The sequence below is a fragment of the Anabrus simplex genome, chromosome 12 (genome assembly GCF_040414725.1).
Source record: "Anabrus simplex isolate iqAnaSimp1 chromosome 12, ASM4041472v1, whole genome shotgun sequence".
Lineage (NCBI taxonomy): Eukaryota > Metazoa > Arthropoda > Insecta > Orthoptera > Tettigoniidae > Anabrus > Anabrus simplex.
In genome coordinates, this window is record NC_090276.1 from 25,282,495 (window position 1) to 25,303,446 (window position 20,952).

The 20,952-nt window shown below is 39.6% G+C and overlaps 1 protein-coding gene across 1 annotated transcript in view; it reads left to right on the forward strand.

Moving 5' to 3' along the window:
* The first annotated feature begins 1,175 nt into the window (after positions 1–1,175).
* LOC136884113 (locomotion-related protein Hikaru genki) overlaps positions 1,176–20,952 on the forward strand; it is a 376,982-nt gene continuing 357,205 nt past the window's right edge. The window contains exon 1 of the mRNA XM_067156151.2: positions 1,176–1,263. Within this exon, the coding sequence (XP_067012252.1) occupies positions 1,176–1,263 (88 nt within the window). The remainder of the gene's footprint in view (positions 1,264–20,952) is intronic.

Consider the following 20,952-nt stretch of genomic DNA (forward strand, 5'->3'; position numbering starts at 1 on the left):
GAGCACACTTCAGTATGGAAGTGAGAGTTGGACTCTGGGTAAATTAGAAAGGAATCGACTTGAAGCTGCTGGAATGTGGATATGGCGGAAAATGACCAGAACAAGCTGGACGGAAAGGAAAACCAACCTGGAAGTCTTAAGGGAAGTTAAAGAAGAGAGAAGATTTTTAAACGAAATGGAAAGCAGGAAATTAAAATTTATTGGACATGTCATCAGACACAGTACTTCCATCACTAACATACTTGAAGGGAAAGTGCTGGGAAAGTGCTGGAAGAGGAAGACCTAGGATGAAGTATTTGGACGGCTTCAAGAAGAGTTTAGCTTGTGTCAATTAAATGGAACTGAAAGGAACAGCCAATGAAAGAAAAGAGTGGTTGAATCGAGAAGGCTTTAGCCTTTAGAATATTGATTGTAAATTGTTTGTGACCCCTGTGAAGCTCACACGCCCCACTAGGGTGTCGCGGCCCCTAGTTTGGAAACCAATGCTGTAAACCAAATTTTCTGTCATGTATCAAAAGACCTAGTCTAAATATCATACAATAACGAAAAACTGTATTCAGTATTGAAAACGTGTAAAGCCTCCAACAATTCTATGCATTGATCAGTGAATCTATTGTGTCAGTCGAAAATCAGGCTTGGAAGGTATCAGCATGCGAAGTCCATTGCATCCATGACAATAGGCGTGAAGCGGGTGATGTTTTGTAAGGTCAAACAGAAGGGTTGACCCGCCGTCTGATAAGGGAGGTCTGCTCGCAATCAGGTTATGTGCGACAGAGAGACAGAACTTTACAAACAACGCATGCGCAGTCGAACACAGGTGCTGCCACAGCAGGGGTAGATATGGAAGCTATCTGGGCACGGTTCCTCAGTTGTGTTGCGGACTTGGGTTCGTCTGTGCGTGATAAAATTGAGCAGTTGGGACTCCCTAATGACATGTTCCGATGGGACGTCATCCCTTGTGTATTACGTGACTTAAACGTTGCCCCATTTCTCTCTAGTTAACCGTGCTTTCCTTATATTGTGTTACTCATGTATTTCAATGCCAGTAAGAACACCAGCTGCAACTTATCCATTTAAAAATTATGGGATTTCATGCCGGCAGAGTGAAATGACACCCTTCTACTGTCTCGTGTATCATTTTGAATGAATGCATTGATTACTGGTTTTATTCAAAAATGTTCTTCCCGTTCGTCATCTCCTTCCTGCTCGTATCTCTCGAAAGAACTCTGGCAGTTTCAACCAACCGAAACATACATTTCCAAGGTAAGATTTACAGCTACAATATTTTTTTACAATACTTGTGTATCAGAGACTTTTTCAGTGCTTTATCATTAGGTTAGGGAACGTCCACTACACAATACGCAGATAACCACATATTTCATAAGACAGTGAGAACCGATTATGTGTTTTTAATATTATAAAATTTATTTTTAGGTTATGTTTACGCGAATACCATGAATCAACATTCACTCTAAATTACTCGCGTCTTTTCGCCCCACAGTTGCATGGCGTAATATGAGCGAAATTATTCATTCTTGTACGAGGTATGAAGTCATGTTCCTTTGCTGAATGACCAGCGTAGTGGCCTTCGGTTTAAAGTGCTCTGGGTTAGATTCTTGGCCGGGTCTAGGATGTTAACTTCGTATGGCGATTATTCTCGATCGGGGACTGGATGTTTATATCTATTTTTATACGCACGTTACACATCACTCTACCGACTATTACAAAACATGCTCGGCTCCATGGCTAAATCGTTAGCGTGCTGGCCTTTGGTCCAGAAGGTCCCGAATTCGATTCTCGGCCGGGTCGGGGATTTTAAACTTCATTGGGCTGGGTGTTTGTCCTGTCTCCAACCTCCCTGCAACTCACACACCACACATAACACTATCCTCCAACACAATAACATGCAGTTACCTACACATGGCAGATGCCGCCCACCCTCATCGGAGGGTCTATCTTACAAGGGCTGCACTCTGCTAGAAATAGCCACATGAAATTTGATATTATTAATTACAAAACACTATATAGGTATAAATATTTTAATGGCCTGCTGCAAGTTTTTCAAGTTGACGCTCATGTGGGCGACCTGTCCACTTGAGAGAAAGGGGAAATGCATACTGTGGCATCTACTGTTGAATGCGGCACAAACACCCAGTCACGAGCTGCAGGAAATAACTAATGAAGTTCAAAATCACTTACCCAGCCGGGAATCGAACCATGGAACCCTTGGAGTGAAAGCCAGAATGCTAACCAGTTAAACCATGCAGCCGCACAATAAAGTAACACACATGAAATTGAAAAATAAAATAAAAAACTGTTTAGTCGCTCACTAATTTTCTAGTCATTTTTACGTATATCTTCTATTGGAACACACAAACTCGTGTTGGGTCAAATCTCACAAGAATAACAGATTCGCAAGAAATTATTGTGAACATTGACTCCAATTGCATTATGACAAATAACTCAACAGCAGATACAATTACATAAAGCTGACGATATTTTATAATACTAAGTATAACTGAGAATTGATAAAGAAAACATTCACTCGGATCTCCGTGACCCGACGAAAGTAAATAAGTGCTAAGTTCGAGTTAAAATGTTTGAATCCATTAAATAAATCAAAAAGTACGCCTCTGTGGTGTAGTGGTTAGCGTGATTAGCTGCCACCCCCGGAGGTCCGGGTTCGATTCCCGGCTCTGCCACGAAATTTGAAAAGTGGTACGAGGGCTGGAACGGGGTCAACTCAGCCTCAGGAGGTCAACTGAGTAGAGGTGGGTTCGATTCCCACCTCAGCCATCCTGGAAGTGTTTTTCCGTGGTTACCCACTTCTCCTCCCGGCAAATGCCGGGATGGTACCTAACTTAAGGCCACGGCCGCTTCCTTCCCTCTTCCTTGCCTGTCCCATCCAATCCTCCCATCCCTCCACAAGGCCCCTGTTCAGCATAGCAGGTGAGGCCGCCTGGGCGAGGTACTGGTCATTCTCCCCAGTTGTATCCCTAGACCCAGAGCCTGAAGCTCCAGAACACTGCCCTTGAGACGGTAGAGGAGGGATCCCTCGCTGCGTCCGAGGGAAAAACCGACCCTGGAGGGAAAACAGATTAAGAAGAAATAAATCAAATATTTGTTAAGATTTTTCAGAATATTTTCAAAGGCTATTTCCCATAACTATCATTTGAATAAGAATAAGATACTTCTTTTCTTCTTCTTTGGTTTTTCTCTATTTACTGGGGACGACACTAAAAGTGAACTGGGCCCAGTTTTCCAGCCATCTGCCCTGCCTGACTTCAATCCCATATGGAGGGATGCATTCACTATATCGTGATTTTGTGCTTATTGGTAGTACAGTGTGTTTTATGTAGATGCATGAAAGTTTATTGACGAGAATAGAAACACCCAGTCATCGAGAACGAGAGAGGTACCTACTTAATTTAGGCATTTAAAATCTCAGACCTTTCAAGGAATCGAAATCAGAGCCCCGTGAACTGAAGACCAGTACAAAGACGATTAAGCCACGGGGAAGATTTCATAAGATTAAGATATATTATCACAAAAACTACTGCATAAGTCAACTTTGAATTATTAGTTTGTGTATTAATCTGATTGGAGGGAAATCTTGAATTACTAAACGAAGTATGTCTCATTGTCTTCTATAATGTCTGCATTCTTTTCCTGTGTGTGTCTAAACTGAAATTTCTTACTTTAATATTCAGCCCATAAATGTACCTTTTCTGTTGTTGTTGTTGTTGAAAGTTTAAGGTTAGGAATTTTTTCATTAATAATTTTGGTAACAGCGAGAGATGATTCTTTTCAGGATTTCAGCCTGTGCTTACTATTAAGTAAGCTCAATTAACAGTGTTTATAATTATTTCATTACAAGTCAATCTGTGATCTTGATGGTACAATAATAATATCGACATCACAAATGTACGTTATTTAGTGCCACAATATGTATTTTACATCACATTATGGTCCAAATGATTCACCATTACTTCATGTATTGTATTAATAAATCTCGTATAACATGGAGAGAAAGGGCGAGACAACCTGGATAGTAAAGCATGTTCAAGGTTACTGTTTTCAGTGTGGATGGAACATTTAAGAGGCAAACTAATGGGAAATGATCCCTAATATTCTAATGAAGAAAATACCTGTGCGAGCTGAAGGCCTGTCGTTTATTTATTTATTTATTTATTTATTTATTTATTTATTTATTTATTTATTTATTTATTTATTTATTGCGAACCTAACAGGTTATGTTGCTATTACCATGTCCACACCATACTTATATGTAAAGCATTAACTGGTCGCTTTTGTGGTGTAGTAGTTAGTGTGATTAGCTGCTACCCCCGGAGGTCTGGGTTCGATTCCCGGCTCTGCCACAAAATGTGAAAAGGGGTACGAGGGGCTGGAACGGGGTACACTCAGCCTCGGGAGGTCACTGAGTAGAGGTGGGTTCGATTCCCACCTCAGCCATCCTGGAAGTGATTTTCCGTAATTTTCCACTTCTCCTCCAGGCAAATGCCGGGATGGTACCCAACTTAAGGCCACGGTCCCTTCCCTCCCTTCTCCTTCTCCTTTCGAATCTTCCCATCACCCACCAAGGCCCCCTGTTCAGCATAGCAGGTGAGGCCGCCTGGGCGAGGTACTGGCCATTCTCCCCAGTTGTATTCCCAGACCCAATGTCTCACGCTCCAGGACACTGCACTTGAGGCGATAGAGGTGGGATCCCCCGCTGAGTCCGTGGGGAAAAGCCATCCCTGGTGGGTAAACAGATTAAGAAAGAAAGAAAGAAAGAAAGAAAGAAAGAAAGAAAGAAAGAAAGTATTAACTAAAATATTCTTAAAATTACGTTTCAATGATATACAAGCAAGGAAACAGGAAGGATTACAACAACTATCGAGGTATCTCATTGATTAGTATGTATGTATGTATGTATGTATATATGTTCAGTCTTCAGCCCTAAGGCTGGTTGGATCCTCAACAGCTTTGCCATCAGCTGTCATAGATGGCCTAGGCATCACTGAAGAGGCATACTAGGGAAATGAGGAGCGAGGTAGTTTCCCGTTGATTTCCTGACCGAGCCAGAAGTTGCTATTACATACCCTTCTGCCAAGCCCACTGGAATGCATGCACCAACCGACCCTATGAGCAACATGTTCACACCATTCGTAGCAGGGATTGGCTGCAGAAGGAATGGCATTACTAGCATCGCTCATACCTCAGTCACTTTCATATTGTCAAAGCCAAGGATAAGACAGAGATAGATCAATGAAAGTAACAAAATTGCTCTAGCCTATACCAGAAGACATAGTGCACTGTAAACACTAGGTCCTGCCAACAAAGGCACCATTGATTAGTATACCAGGTAAAGTATTCACTGGCATCTTTGAAGGTAGGATTCGATCAGTGTTTGAGAGAAAGTTGGATGAAAACCAGTGTGGTTTCAGACCACTGAGGGGCTATCAGGATCATATTTTCAGTATGTGTCAGGTAATTGAAAAATGATACGAAAGGAATAGACAGTTCGGTTTATTTTCGTAAATGTAGAGAAAGCATATGACAGGGTACCGACGGAAGAGATGCTCGCAATACTGGGGGGACTATGGAATTACGGGTAGATTATTAAAATCCATCAAAGGCATTTGAGTTGGCAATTGAGCTGCAGTGAGAATTGGTTCAGGGTATCCATAGGGGTTAGACAAGGCTATAATATTTCACCTTTGCTGTTCGTAGTTTACATGGATCATCTGCTGAAAGGTATTAAGTGGCATGGAGGGATTTAATTCGGTAGTAAGCAGTCTGGCCTATGCTGACGACTTGGTCTTAATGGCAGATTGTGCCGAAATCCTGCAGTCAAATATCTTGGAACTTGAAAATAGGTGCAATGACTATGGTATGAAAATTAGCCTTTCGAACAATGATGTCAGTTAGGGTAAGAAATTCAACGGAATTGAATGTCAGATTGGTGATACAAAGCTGGAACAAGTAGGTAATTTTAAGTATTTAGGTTGGGTGTTCTCCCACGATGGTAATAAAGTAAGTGAGATTGTATCAAGGTGTAGCAAAGGTAATGCAGTGAACTCGCAGTTGCGATCGACAGTGTTCTGTAAGAAGGAAGTCAGCTTCCGGACGAAACTACCTTTACATCGGCTTTTTTTCAGACCAACTTTGCTTTACGGGAGCGAAAGCTGGGTGGACTCAGGATATCTTATTTATAAGTTAGAAGTAACAGAAATGAAAGTAGCGAGAATGATTTCTGGTACAAATAAGTGGGAACAATGGCAGGAGAGTACTCGGAATGAGGAGATAATGGCTAAGTTAGGAATGAACACGATGGATGAAACAGTACGCATAAGCCGGCTTCGGTGGTGGGGTCATGTGAGGTGAATGGAGGAGGATAGGTTACCGACGAAAATAATGGACTCTGTTAAGGAGGGTAAGAAGGGTAGAGGGAGACCAAGACGACGATGATTAGACTCGGTTTCTAACGATTTAAAGATAAGAGGTATAGAACTAAAGGAGGCCACAGCGTTAGTTACAAATAGAAGATTGTGACGGCGATTAGCAAATTCAAAGAGGCTTCCAGACTGAACGTTGAAATGCATAACAGTCTATAATGACGATGTGTGTATGTTTCAATATTTTCCTCCTTCTTTCCTCCATCCAGACAGATTTTCTTTGTTTCTTCTCTTTCTCCTGGTGTCTCTCCAATCTTCTTTCTGAAAATGGCTCTATCCAATATCTATTTTCTTGTCATATTTAGCTCAGGCATATCCTATTTAACTTCGAAGCATAGTCAAACTTTCCTTTTGGGATTTTTATTGAAATGATCAAATATTCTCTTCGTTAGCCTCCCTGGATTCATCGGGACCAAATGTCCGTAAAAGGTAATCATATTTTTTTCTCTGAAACAGCCTGAAAGCTTTTCGTTTTTGAATATGTAAAACTATTACTTGCAATAAATAAATAATTAGTTGTTGGGGAAATTTGGACTGCATATGGGTAATAATGTTGGTATCTTTCTTTTGCCACATTCCGTAATATTTTAAATTATGGCTATGCTTGTGGGTGGAATTAGGGGCCCCAGGGGCTCTGAACTTTGTAGCCTGGGTTGGCGACCACGGGGCTTTTAGCTGAGTGCTGGCATTGCATCCACTTTCTTGTGCCAGGATTCTCACTTTCATATATTCTATCCGACCTCTCTTGGTCAACTCTTGTTCTTTTCCGACCCCGACGGTATTAGAGCACTCGAGCCCTAGGAAGTCTTTAATTTTCACGCCCTTCGTGACCCTTGTCTTCCCTTGGCCGATATCTCCATTCTTTTCCCTGATTAGTGTTATGTAGAGGATAGTTTCCTAGTTGTACCTCCTCTTAAAACAATAATCACCACCACCACCACCTTGAATTAGAGTCATCAGTTTCTCGACAATATTTTAATTATGGAAACCACTGTTCAAATATGTGAACTACTATAAGTCAGTTGCGGCATCTTCTCACTGTGTGCTTTCCTCCTGTAGCTAAGAGCTTGGAAATATCTTGCATCAAATAAACTGAATTGTACTCTCCAGTACGAAATTAAACTACTTGAGCTGGCTTGAAAACGAACGCAGAGCCTTGATATAAAAACAGACACTTTACCTCTACACTACAGGGCGGGCTAATAATAATAATAATAATAATAATAATAATAATAATAATAATAATAATAATAATAATAATTAGCATATGTTCCAGTTCTTCGCATGGGAATTGGTAATAGATTTCACGATTCCTTAATGTATTTATGCGAAGTTACATGCCTGCATTCAAACGTTTATAAGGGCATGTTAAACCGGTATTCTTTTACGAAAGCACGTGGAAACAAAATGAAGTACGGTAAAGCTGAACAAAGTGGAGACAGAATGGGGTAGATCACATAGTTTGGTGAACGATACAGCCCTGGTCCGAAGTTGAGCCTAATTCTCCCTACTTGTCAGTTGCATGTTGTTGTTCATCTGAAACCGGGTGTGGTACTGTGGCTGAAGGCTTATGAAACCAATCGTTGACGATAACCTCCCTCATTATCTGTTCTATCGAAAAGAGTAAAATGGATCCTTTAATTGAACCATTTAACCCAATTTTAAATTACATGGTAGCCTGTAAAACAGTCCATTAATGGAAACTCCCTTGTCATCCTCCTGAGGAAAACAAACTTTTTTTGAAATTGATTTCCATTAAGGCTGGTAGTTTTCCATTAAAGTTGCTCATGTATATTTTGTGGGAGGGTAAAAGTCACTGTTTCGACTTCCTATAAACCCCGAAAACAGTCCGGGATTTAGATATAATATTGACCCTAATACCTACCCAAGAACTGATATAAAGTTTGGTAGAAATATGTAGAGTAGTTTCCCAGTTATAAGAACTCATCAAAAGGACGAACAGACAAATCGACATAAAAGCTAAAAATAGTCCGCTTGAAGTTAGACTGAAGAACGGCTCGTTAATGATATCTCCCTACTCGTAATGATGCACGTGAGAAAAAAGTTTTAGAAATTAATTTACATTAAGGCAGGTAGGTTTCCATTAAGTTTGGTTGGTATATTTTTTAGAAGTGTAAAATCACATTTTCGGTTACGTATAATCTCCCACTCAGTACAGGGATTTAGAAACAGTGTTGGTCCTGAAACCTACCCAATGACAAGGTGGATTCTAAATATGAAGTTTGGTAGAAATATATCCAGTAGTTCTTAAGTTATAAGAACTTAGAGAGAAAGACAATCTAACAAACATCAAAGATATGCTGGATGTCATTATTACATATGAAACGGATAACTGAATGAAAATATCGCCAAAATAGTCAAAGTACGGACACATGGTCGTTACGATTTTATTAACATAGACAAGGAATCTGCTCCACGTACAACACCTTTTCGGCTATGACCACTGGACTTAGCCGGTGAAACGGTCCGATAATTGTATCTGCCTTATCATCCTATAGAAAATGTGCACGTGAGGAAAATGTTTTAGAAATGGATTTCCATCAAGGTTTGTTGTTTCCTATCCAGGTTGGTCTGGTAAATTTTGTTGGAGAGTGAAATCACAGCTCCGGTTTCCTAGAAACCCAGTCCACTCCGGGTTATTTGAAATGCTATGGACCTTAAAAGCTACCTTTGGACAGGGGATGGTAAATACGACGTTTCGTAAAAATATTTCCAGTAGTTTTGCAGTTATAAGAAATCTATTTTACACGGACCGGCTTTTAGGCTAAGTCCGCTCGAAGTTGGACTCAAAAACGGCCCGTAAATGATATCTCCCTTATTAATGCGTATATCGTAATATGCTTATGAGAAGAAAGTTTTAGAAATATATTTACATTCAGGCAGGTAGATTTCCATTATGTTTAGTTGTGCATATTTTGTGGGAGTTCAAAATCACTGTTTCGGTATCGTATAAACTCCCAGTCAATTCAGGGATTTAGAAACAGTATTAGTCCTAAATATAAAGTTTGGTAGAAATATATCCAGTAGTTTTCAAGTTATGGACAAATAGAAAAACAAACAGGCAAACAAACAGACCTGGCCGCTAAATAAGGCTGTATTCATTCCATTCTTGACCCGATCCAAAGACTGGAGACTGGCTCTGGATTTTCATTTTCAACGAATAATTTAGTTATTAAGAAATGTATTTTTTTGTTATTGAGAATTAAGACTTGTATCAATGTAATTTATTCTTCTTCTTCTTAATCTGCTTACCCTCCAGGTTTGGTTTTTCCCCCAGACTCAGCGAGGGATCCCACCTCTACCGCCTCAAGGGCAGCGTCCTGGAGCTTCAGACTCTGGGTTGAGGGATACAACTGGTGAGAATGACCAGTAACCTCGCCCAGGTGGCCTCAACTGCTATGCTGAACAGGGGACTTGCGGGGATGGGAAGATTGGAAGGGATAGGCAAGGAAGAGGGAAGGAAGCGGCCGTGGTCTTAATTAGGGACCATCCCGGCATTTGCCTGGAGGAGAAGTGGGAAACCACGGAAAACCACTTCCAGGATGGCTGGGGTGGGAATCGAACCCACCTCTACACAGTTGACCTCCCGAGGCTGAGTTGACCCCGTTCCAGCCCTCGTACCACTTTTCAAATTTCGTGGCAGAGCCGGGAATCGAACCCGGGGGTGGCAGCTAATCACACTAACCACTACACCGCAGAGGCGGACAATGTAATTTATTAAGTTCTTTAATTCTTTTAGCTTTACTGTAATTTGGGTTTACTACCCTGTTGAATCCTGCAATTAAATAACTTAATAAATACCGTACAATAAATAAATAAATAAATAAATAAATAAATAAATAAATAAATAAATAAATAAATAAATAAATAAATAAATAAATAAATAAATAAATAAATAAATAAATAAATGGATGAATGCATGAATAAACAAATAATAAATAACTAAATAAATAAATAAATAAATAAATAAATAAATAAATAAATAAATAAATAAATAAATAAATAAATAAATAAATAAATAAATAAATAAATAAATAAATAAATAAATAACTAGGGGAACAATGAAATAATCTGTACTCGATCCTTCGTCTTCTACAGCCGAAATGATATTTATGGTTCTATGCTTTTATATGTAGAGGGGGAAATAAACAAGCGCGGAATTCTTCTATTGGTTTTACGTCACACTGACGCAGATAAGTCTTAAGGCGAGGATGGTGTAGGAAAGGGCTAGGCGTGGGAATGAAGTGATTTTCGCCTTATTTAAGGTAGATATCCAGCATTTAAATGGTGTGGAAATGGGAAATCAATCTTCAGGGGTGCCGACAGTTGGGTTCAAACCCATAAATACAAGTAAAAAAATCCTAAAAAGTTAATACACTCGTATACTGTGAAATTCCATTCGTGTTTTCAGACTCTCATTTCCGGTGTAAACTTTTCTCTGTAACTTAAAAATAGACATATTTCATCTGCTGTATTTCCTTACCAGCAAACTGCTAGTGCCGCCTAGCTATTTTTTCAGCAACATATTGTAACTAGATTCTGCGTCTTAGGAAGCGTTAAGTTTAAAAAAAATTATATTTGCGCGTGGCGTCGACCTCTAATAATCTTTTCCCATTACTTGCACCTTATGTTATGGACCTGCATGTAATTATAATTGCGGAAGTGTTAAGTGTTGAATGTGAGGAAAGGAACGTTAAGGAGGGCACAAAAACCCAGTCTCCAGGCCAGGAATATTAATCATTTACAATTAAAAACCCCTGATCCGCCGGGAATCGAACCCGTGGCCGCCGGGTGACAGGCGGACGCGTTGCCCCCAACATTGCGGGGTCGGACAAGCGTTAAGTTAGATTGCAAACTAATTTGGTTATTAGGAAGTCTCGTCTAGTCCACTGTTCTGTAATGTAGCGAGAGTAACATAAATTCTAGGGGCTCTAATGGGCCTAACCCCTACTGTTTATGTAAAACTCATAGCATAACCGTTACGCAGGCTAGTGTATACTTGCTACTCTTCTCAGTAAATTTGCATTCTAATTTACTAGTGTCTAAACTCCGGGCTTTAATTATAATACTACCGTCGACTTCACGACAAAATAGCCATTAAGTTTAGAATATGTTAACTACTGATTTTACCAAGTCTCCTTGAAATATATCTAGTGCAATCCAAACAGTGCTCTTCTAAATGTTGTTCGTTTCCCTTTCTTTGTCTCGATATTTCTTCTATTCTCTTACAATGGGCTTCCTACTCTCTTTAGTCCCAAGCTGTTCCTGCCGCTTCCTTCGGTTTATGGCGCTGGCCATCATACCATTTGTGAGTCTTGGATCTAGAGATTACCTCAGTTTGTGTGATTCTTTGAGTTCAACGATTCACTTCGTAGTGTAAACAGTAATATTTAATTAAAAAAAAGTGGTATCCCATTGAGGGAATTTCAGACTAACAGTTTGCTCATATATATCTAGAAGATTGTATCTGAAGAATGATTGTAAACATAACAGGAGGGAAATAATGTTAATATTATGCTAGAAAACTCGTGCTGCTGTGTCGTAGGAGGCAATTGTATTTTTAAACGCAGTTCTTCTACGTAAAATGATTGTTTTGTGAGCTCATAGGTTAGTCTCGAAGGAGCGATTTTAGCCAAGTAGAGATCTTTTATAAGATACATGGCCTTCACTTTTTCTAGTGTAGCTAGGTTATCGTTCGGTAGGTGTTCCCAGATAATGTCTAAGGCGCATGTCATGATGCGGTCTGTTTGTACGTAGACTTTTTTCTCTTACCAGCATGTAACTTATTAGGAATGCTCTGCCTTCTGTTGAATATATTTGGTAGCTGTGGAAGGTTTGAGTATCAGAGAGTATCTGGCAGATAATAGTATTCTTCCGTGATCAGTTTATATCTCTTTGTATGCTGGATTTTGGTGGTGTTGTTTGAAGGACTGTTCCATCAGTGTAACCCCCAGATACTTCGGATACCTGTTTCGATTTTATTGTTGTTTGTTTCATCAGATCGTAGAGTGCTCTCCATGCCATCATATCCTGTGCTCACCTAGTCTCTACCGGGCGAGTTGGCCGTGCGGTTAGGGGCGCGCAGCTGTGAGCTTGCATCCGGGTGATAGTGGGTTCGAACCCCACTGTCGGTAGCCCTGAAGATGGTCTTCCGTGATTTCCCATTTTCACAGCAGGCAAATGCTGGGGCTGTACTTTAATTAAGGTCACGGCCGCTCCCTTCCTATTCCTAGGCATTTCCTCTCCTATCGTCGCCATAAGACTTATCTGTGTCGATGCAACGTAAGGCAAACAGTAAAAAGAAAAAGAAATACTGAGAGAACTTGCGACAGGATAAAGAAGCCTTGTATCCTTTAACATGCATACATTGTCCTAAACCAATTAAGAGAGGGTGTGTAAATAACGGCTACACCACCTCTAGACTTATTGGATTTACGAAACTTCATCAGTTGTTGGTTGTAGATACATCGTAATTTTTTAAAATTCTCTGTTTCAGTTCCATTATACCAAAACCTTCTTTACCAATTTTCCTAACCAAGCCACTTCCGCCGCCCGCCTCATATTCTTGTTTCTGTAAATAATGCTGTTCATGTTCCATAAACATTTTTTTTCACGGTAAAGTTCTCGAAATTTGCAATTTTCTTCTTCCGTCCATTTCATATTGCCGCTAAACAAACCCACAGATGCTCAATTTACTCTGCTTCACGGACTACCGTTCGTACACACATGGAAATTACGTAGTCGAATGACGCGCTGACTGAAAAATCGAGCGTCCTCGGCTCGGTAATGGTGGAGGTGTTAGGAGAGTGGTAGAGTTACTTTACCACAGCGGAAACCCACTCTACTCTACCCGTGTAAAGCAGCCTTTAGGGTGTTAAAACAACTTCCAACAACTTTTGGGCTACAATCCTTTTACGCATATATTGCGTTGTTACATACAACCTTATTAATTGAAAAACCTGGAATTTTCAATTTTGGCACTTAGACACTTTTTAGTTTATAGTATTCAAATATCCAAGCTCCGAGTCAAGAAAATCAACTATTTAAGATAAAAAACCTTGCCTGGCCGGGAGTCGAACTTGGGGACCTCTAAACAAAAGGACAGCACACTGACTATTCAACCAAGGGGCCGTATATTTGGACATATGACGAAGGTTTTCATATCAACAGGACTAGTATCTACTTCGTTTTCTCTACTGAGGCTGTGAATCGTCCATTAATCCATCCACGATGGGCACTACACATAGTTTAACTAAATATTTGAAGTAATAGAATTATTCTACTAGAGGACTGGTGACCTATATGCTTCTTTCCTTGTGGTTTAATACCGAAAGCCGGTTCCGCTGTCCAGGGGATGTCCCGGATTTGATTCCCGGCCAAGTAAAGAATTTTACCTGGATCTGATGGCTGGTTCGAGGTCCAATCAGTCCACGTGATTACAACTGAGGGCCTAGCTGACGGTAAAATGGCTGGCCAGGTCGTGATGACCACACGACACCTCGTAATCTGCAGGCATTCGCGCTGATCAACAGTCGCTTAGCAGGCCACGGCCCTTTGGAATTGTTTCGGCATGGGGTTTTTGTTTTGTTTTAATATCCCAATACCAATTCAGAAAGGTTTTTGGTGACGATTGTGTAGGAAAATGGCAGAGAAGCATCTTCATAGGTATCGATTATGTGGTTTGAATTCATTTCGATATTAAGCTTCTTTGAACATCATCATTACTATGATCTTAATTCTTCAGCGTAATTCTTCTTCTTTTCCTCGATATTTTTCAGTCGTTGCTGTTACCTGTTAGACCATGTATATTATATTCTATTAGATAGTTCTCGCCAATCGTCCCTTGCGTTCTCCGTTGTTCCTTTCTCTAGCTAACATTTTATCCTTATACGAGTATCGTACATCGTAACATGTTCCCTCGCAGGTTTTGACATGTCGTTATTATTTCGATTTTCATTTTTTCTCTTTACGGTTTTGAAGCATTTCTCCACACCAAAGATCAAATTTGTATTCATCAAATTTTAATTACTCCGCTGACAAGATGGGTTATTCTAATATCCTTTTGATTCCTTTAATATCCCTCTAATTGTAGTTCTACCCTCTTCATGTCGTCCCTAAAAATCCCCTCCATAATTTCTCAACCAACGAAGGGTTTATCCACAGATTCCCTTTTAGTATTTACACCTATCCTGCCCCACTAGGTTTCTCGTGTCTGCGAGACAGAAAGTGCATCTACAATCTATTCCATTCCGGCCACTCTATCGACCGTACTGGCACTTAAAGCTGAGATGCCACACAAGACGGGCGGTCTGTTATGATTTATATCGGTTGCCATATGCTGATAGTGGAATTACGGAGTTAGTCAATGGTTACTCTAAATAATAATAATAATAATAATAATAATAATAATAATAATAATAATAATAATAATAATAATAATAATAATATAATAGATGGCAACATATTAACCAAACAGACTTTCAAATATCTTTCGAAAAAAAAAGTGAACCACATCCTGGATTCATGAAGTCAAAGAAGATTTTGAAAGAAACAATAAAGGAGAAGAAGAAGAAGCAAATTAGAAAGAGATTTTTAGAAAGAAAGTGTAAAAAATGGAAAGATTCCAGCGTCAAAAGGGAAAGAAAACAGGCTCAAAATAATCCAAGGAGAGGAAATGGGTAGGTAGTGAGAAGATAAAGAGTATTCAAGGAAGAAGAAAAACAACTTAGGATGAGGCATTGAAATTTGGTGCGTGGTCCCTAGAAGACCGCAATAGAGAAATAAATAATAATAATAATAATAATAATAATAATAATAATAATAATAATAATAATAATAATAATAATAATAATAATAATAATAATAATAGTGATTAGTGTGATTAGCTGTCAACCCTGGACGCCCCAGTCCGATTACCGGCCCTGTCACGAAATTTGAAAAGTGGTACGAGTGGAGGGGAATTCGATTCCCACCTAAGCCATCCTCGAAGTGGTTTTCCGTGGTTTCCCACTTTTCCTCCAGGCAAATGCGGGGATGGCACCTAACTTAAGACCACAGATACTTCCTTCCCTCTTCCTTGTCTATCCCTTTCACTCCCCCCCCCCCTTGTTCAGCATAGCAGGTGAGATCACCCGGGTGAAGTACTGGTCCTCCTGGTCAGTCGTATTCCCCAGACCCAAAGTTTCACGCTCCAGAACACTGCCTTTGAGGCGCTAGAGATGGGATCGCTCGTTGAGAATGAGGGGAAAACCAACCCTGGAGGGAGAACTGATTCAAAAAGAAAGAAGCAAAGAAAGAATGAAATAATAACGAAGATGAGGAAAAGGAGACTGATTTTTATTTTTATGGACCCATTAGAAGAATGAGTCAAGAGAGGTTGGCCAATAGAACACACCCTCTGCAAGGTAAGTGGAAACTTCAGCCTGGGTGGCTCATACAAGTGTACAGGAATGTATCAGGAGTGAATATTAAGGAGGAAAATATAAAAAGACAGTACACAATTTAGGACAAGCTCTGTATACCACTAAGTGCCTGAACAGAAAAGGACTGAGGGACAAACTGGAGGGCCAGTAAAGAAAGGTTTTACGGAAGATATCAGGACTAGTCAAAGTAAAGGACAAATACCCAACCTGGAGGCATACAGGTCCACTGGATGATTACAGACTTGGCTAGGAAGTGTCTAAACTTCTACGTTCATATCTCGAGGATGAATTCAATCAGACTAACCACTCGGTTTCTTACTTACGGGAATATTAGGAAGACCAGGACCGAGCAAGTTGGCCGCGGGGTTGGGGTCGCCCAGCTGTGAGCTCGCATTCGGAAGATAGTGGGTTCGAACCCAAATGTCAGCAACCCTGAATATCGTATTCCGTGGTTTCTCATTTTCATACCAGGCAAATGCTTGGTCTGTACCTTAGTTAAGGCCACGGCCACTTCGCTCCTATTCCCAGCCCATCCTCGCCATAAGACATATCTGTGTCGGTGCGACGTAAAGTAAATAGTAAAAAAAAAAAAAAAACACATCAAAACACCATGGCTAACAGAAGGTGACATTACAGCCCGAATACGTCTCAGAAGGATATTAAGAAACAGCGGGTTCCAGGACAAGGAAACAGGCAACCTCTGGAAGAAAGAGAAAAAGGAAGCACATAGCCAGAGGATGCGAGATAATTGGGCAAACATCAAATCACTCTCCAAACAGAATCGTTGAACGTCGCGGTCCTTAGTTGGGCAATTCGAAATAATAATAATAATAACAACAACAATAATAATAATAATAATAATAATAATAATAATAATAATAATAATAATAATAATATATAATATAGTGTCATCTTTCTCGCTGCAGATTTTTAATGCGTACACGATGCTTGGTTTCTACGCCGTACAAATAATTACTTGTATCAAGTTCATTTTAATTTTTGTTTTGTGTGACGATATCATGGGAAAATTTAGTATATTTTTGTGAAATTTCGTATTTTTTTAATAATGAGGACCATTAGGATCTTTCGTATAAATTTAAAAAAGAATCAGTTGTCAGGAAGTTTCAGAGAGTTTCTAAAACATAAAAGTCGATGTATCTCTGTTACGGTTGGTTTTAATGGAAAATTGCCCTCGAATAAAAAATATTTAGAAAATTTCTTACAAACTCTTTTGTTCCATGCATTTTTCAAGCATGGGTACATGTAAGGGAAATGTCAAGTCAATAAGGCGACAACGAACTCCACTGAGAGTTTTTATAAAGATCATCCCGACAACATTAAATTTAAAATTGTTTGTGCATTTTCTGGATATTAACCTGTCAAAACGATCGTCCTGCCCTTTTAGAGACCGATAATTAAAGGAACCGAGTAAAAATTCCATGACGATAATGCATTTTTTACCTCTTCTTTAAGACTACCCCTCTCCCCGGACAACGACCATTCACTTTCTTTCGAATGACCACTTCCCAGTGAAATTTTGAGGAGTATAACAGGTGTGGGAAAGAATTATGGCTAGACTCTGGTTTCTTTTTGTAGTAATGAGTTAGAATGAAAACTGATTTGGTTATTAGGAAGTGTCGTTTGATCCGTTCTTCCGTAATGTAGCGAGTGTAACATACATTCTAGGTTTTCTAATGGGCCTCACCCCTTATGTTTATGCAAAACCCATAGCATTACCGTAGTGCAGTCTGGAGTATACTTGTTACTCGCTTCAGTAAGTTTGCGTTCTAACGTAAAAAATTGGGTTTTACTTATGACTGGCAAGTCCTCATCAAGTTCTTGAAGAGAGATGTAATGGTGGTGATGCTGATTGTTTTAAGGGTAAGTACAACCGGGCGACCACCCTCTATTAACATCAATCAGAGGGAAAGTTTGGAAGGGATCTGACCCTTCGATAATTGAAAGTACCAGACGAAGAAATAAAAGGCCCACAAAGGACGTGAGAATGGAAAACTCCTTGCGCCTCGAAACTTAATAACATTGGGGTCAGAAAAGAGTGGTCGGATAGGATAGATGAAAGTGAAGAGCCTAACACACGTAAGTGAAAGCAATGCCAGGACTCAGATGAGGGACCCGAGGACTGGACGCTCCCAAGTTAAGAGACCTTGGTGCCCCTTTTAGTCACTTCTTTCGACAAGGAGGGGATAGCGAGGATGTTATTCTGACGCCCCACCCACAAGGATCGAGGGGGTGGACAAGATGTAAAGACAGTCTCCATCAGAGTTTTGTTGCTCTACATTTCGTATCTGCGTGAATAATTGACCGAGTAGGGCATACCTAGTGAATCAGGAATTCCCACTATTAATTAGTAAGGAAGCCCAGTAAACTTTGCTTGTTAGAAGTTCAGTACACCTTTAAAAGCAGCGGGAGAGGATGTGTGTCTTAACAGTTCATTTACTGTGATGGTAGAGATGTCTAGGCATGCGAGAAACATGTTACCTCTTGAAGATCGCGTAAAAATGATCCGCGAGGGTGAAGGAAAATTAGGGAAATTAGTCGAAAAATTTATATGTAGCAGAACTCAGGTCAATTCCGTTTTAAAGTCAAAAGAGATTTTAATATGACTGGACAATTTGGATAATGAAATTGTTAAATTAGAGGCAATGAAAAATAAACTAATTTCATTTCTTTTTTTTTTGAAGTTTAAAATGAAAGTAAAAGGTTAATTGCAAAGTTAGTATTGTGTTTCATAGTGAAGTAAAGCACTGTAGCGTATAAGCGTAGATAAACTGTAGTCACTTTCAGTTTGTTTACAAAGTTAAAAAGAAATTGAAAATTGCTGCCCCCCTTTTAAGCAACCCCCCCCCCCTATGAAAGGCCATTTCTTCGCGGAACAGTCAATGGTCGATTAATACAGGTTTCGCTGTAGTTGTAAAGGGATCAAATCAAGAAGAAGAATAATGCAAATGATGCTACTGTAAAGAACCACAGAGAGAAAAGGAGCGAGTACGTCACTGACAAGCCGCAGACAGGGAGAGGTATATTGTACCATGGAATCTCAGGAACAACATGAGGGGTATGAAAAAATGTGATCATGGCACATGTTAAGTGTCTGTCACGTCAACAACTGGTAATTACGTTATTATAACAATAATTATATATTATTATTATTATTATTATTATTATTATTATTATTATTATTATTATTATTATTTACATTTTATGGCCTTCATTGGACCACTCTAGCCAACTTTATACAAATAAATTTTCAGTTTCCTGTCAGCCCAGTACTTCTTCATTCTCTCTGATCTTATCCTTCTTCCTTAATCGAAAATCACTCTTCCTATTGTCTGTTTGTTGATTCTGGTTTGCTTGTCTGTGAGTTTCCTGATTTTGTTTCTTAGGTCTTCCACTTTAATTTGTAGTTCATCCATATCTTCCTTGATATCTGTAATCCACTTAATGTAGCACTTACTATTCCATAATTTTTCTATTATTCTCGTGATGATCCTGTTCTCTGGTGTCCTGCTTAGATGTTCAAAAACATGAAATGCGTTTCTTCCTGATGAACGGGAGAGTTGGCCGTTCGGATAGGGGTTCGTAGCTGTGAGCTTGCATTCGGGAAATAGTGGGTCGAACCCCACTGTCGGCAGCCCTGAAGGTGATTTTTCCGTGGTTTCCCATTTTATTACCAAGCAAATTATGGGTGCGTACCGTAATTAAGGCCACATTGACTTCCTGCCCACTCCTAGCCCTTTCCTATTCCATCGTCGCCATAAGCCGTATCTGTGTTGGTGTGATGTAGAGCAACTTGTAGTAGTACAGGCAGTAATAATAATAATTTCATATGTCTAGGAACAGCGGTAGCCAAGCACGGAGATATAAGTGCAAAGAATACCGCTAGCCTGGATGAACTGGAAACCGATATGGAACGTGGTCTGGCCACTACACTGAAGGAAAATGCAGGTAAAACTGGGGTTTAACATGCAATGTTATACGGAGGAGGGACATGGGAAACCAGGATCTGGGGAGAAGAAACTGAACGTGACAGAGATGAAGATGCCAAGGGATATATTTGGTTTTACGAGGATGGATTGTATAAGAAATGAAGAATTTAGAGATGTGTAATAGTGATATAAATATTTTTAAGAAGTGCAGGGAAGACAGTTGCTGCGGTTTGGACAAGATTTGGGATGGGATAAAGGTTATGTCGGAAGGAATGTACTTGAAATGAAAGTGGATTGCGGGTAGCAGGATAAAAAGACGAAGACGACGGTGAATGGACTGTGTGAGAAAAGTGATGCGACGACGGACACTGACGTAAGGGAATCTAAAGAAAACAAATAGAGAATTTTTCGAGGAAGGACGAGCAAGAAGGAACCGGAGAAAAAAAGGAATTCCGGTTGAAGAGAAAAGAAAGAAAAAGCTATGATCGTTGTGTAAATGAGCCCCACAGGCAAGCAGTTCCATGTTGAAAACAGCCTAGGGATATGAGCTACGAATTTTAGGTAATTAAATTTAATAGAGTATGAGAATATCGTTGTCCGGTCGATTAGAATAGCGTTTGCATCTTTTTATATCATTACGAGCGCCAATGTGAGTCAATGCATTGTTTCACTTAGTACCACTACGAGCGCTAATGTCAAACAATGCAGAGTTTCACTTAAGCCCTTATAACTACATTTGGTGTGAACTTTATTAAAAAAATAAAAAAAGCCTGAAGGTATTGAACCAAGGAACATATTACAGAAATGATTATGTTAATAAGTTAATTTGGCTAGGATTTGAGTCAAAAAGAAAGCGAGTAAAGAAAAGCAATTTTAGGCTGTTTCTCCGGAGCTGAATTTAAGCCGGAAGCGATTTTCTAAATTTGTTCTTTCAGTTTGATAAAACTATCCGTTTCTCACAATATGAAACCTTTTAATTTAACTGAGTATGAGATTATATTATATATTTATTCCTAAAAATTACAATCCTTTTCTTATTCCTCGTTGTCCGGTCGATTAGAATAGCCCTTCAACTTTCGTCACAATTTAGGGAATTACTAAATT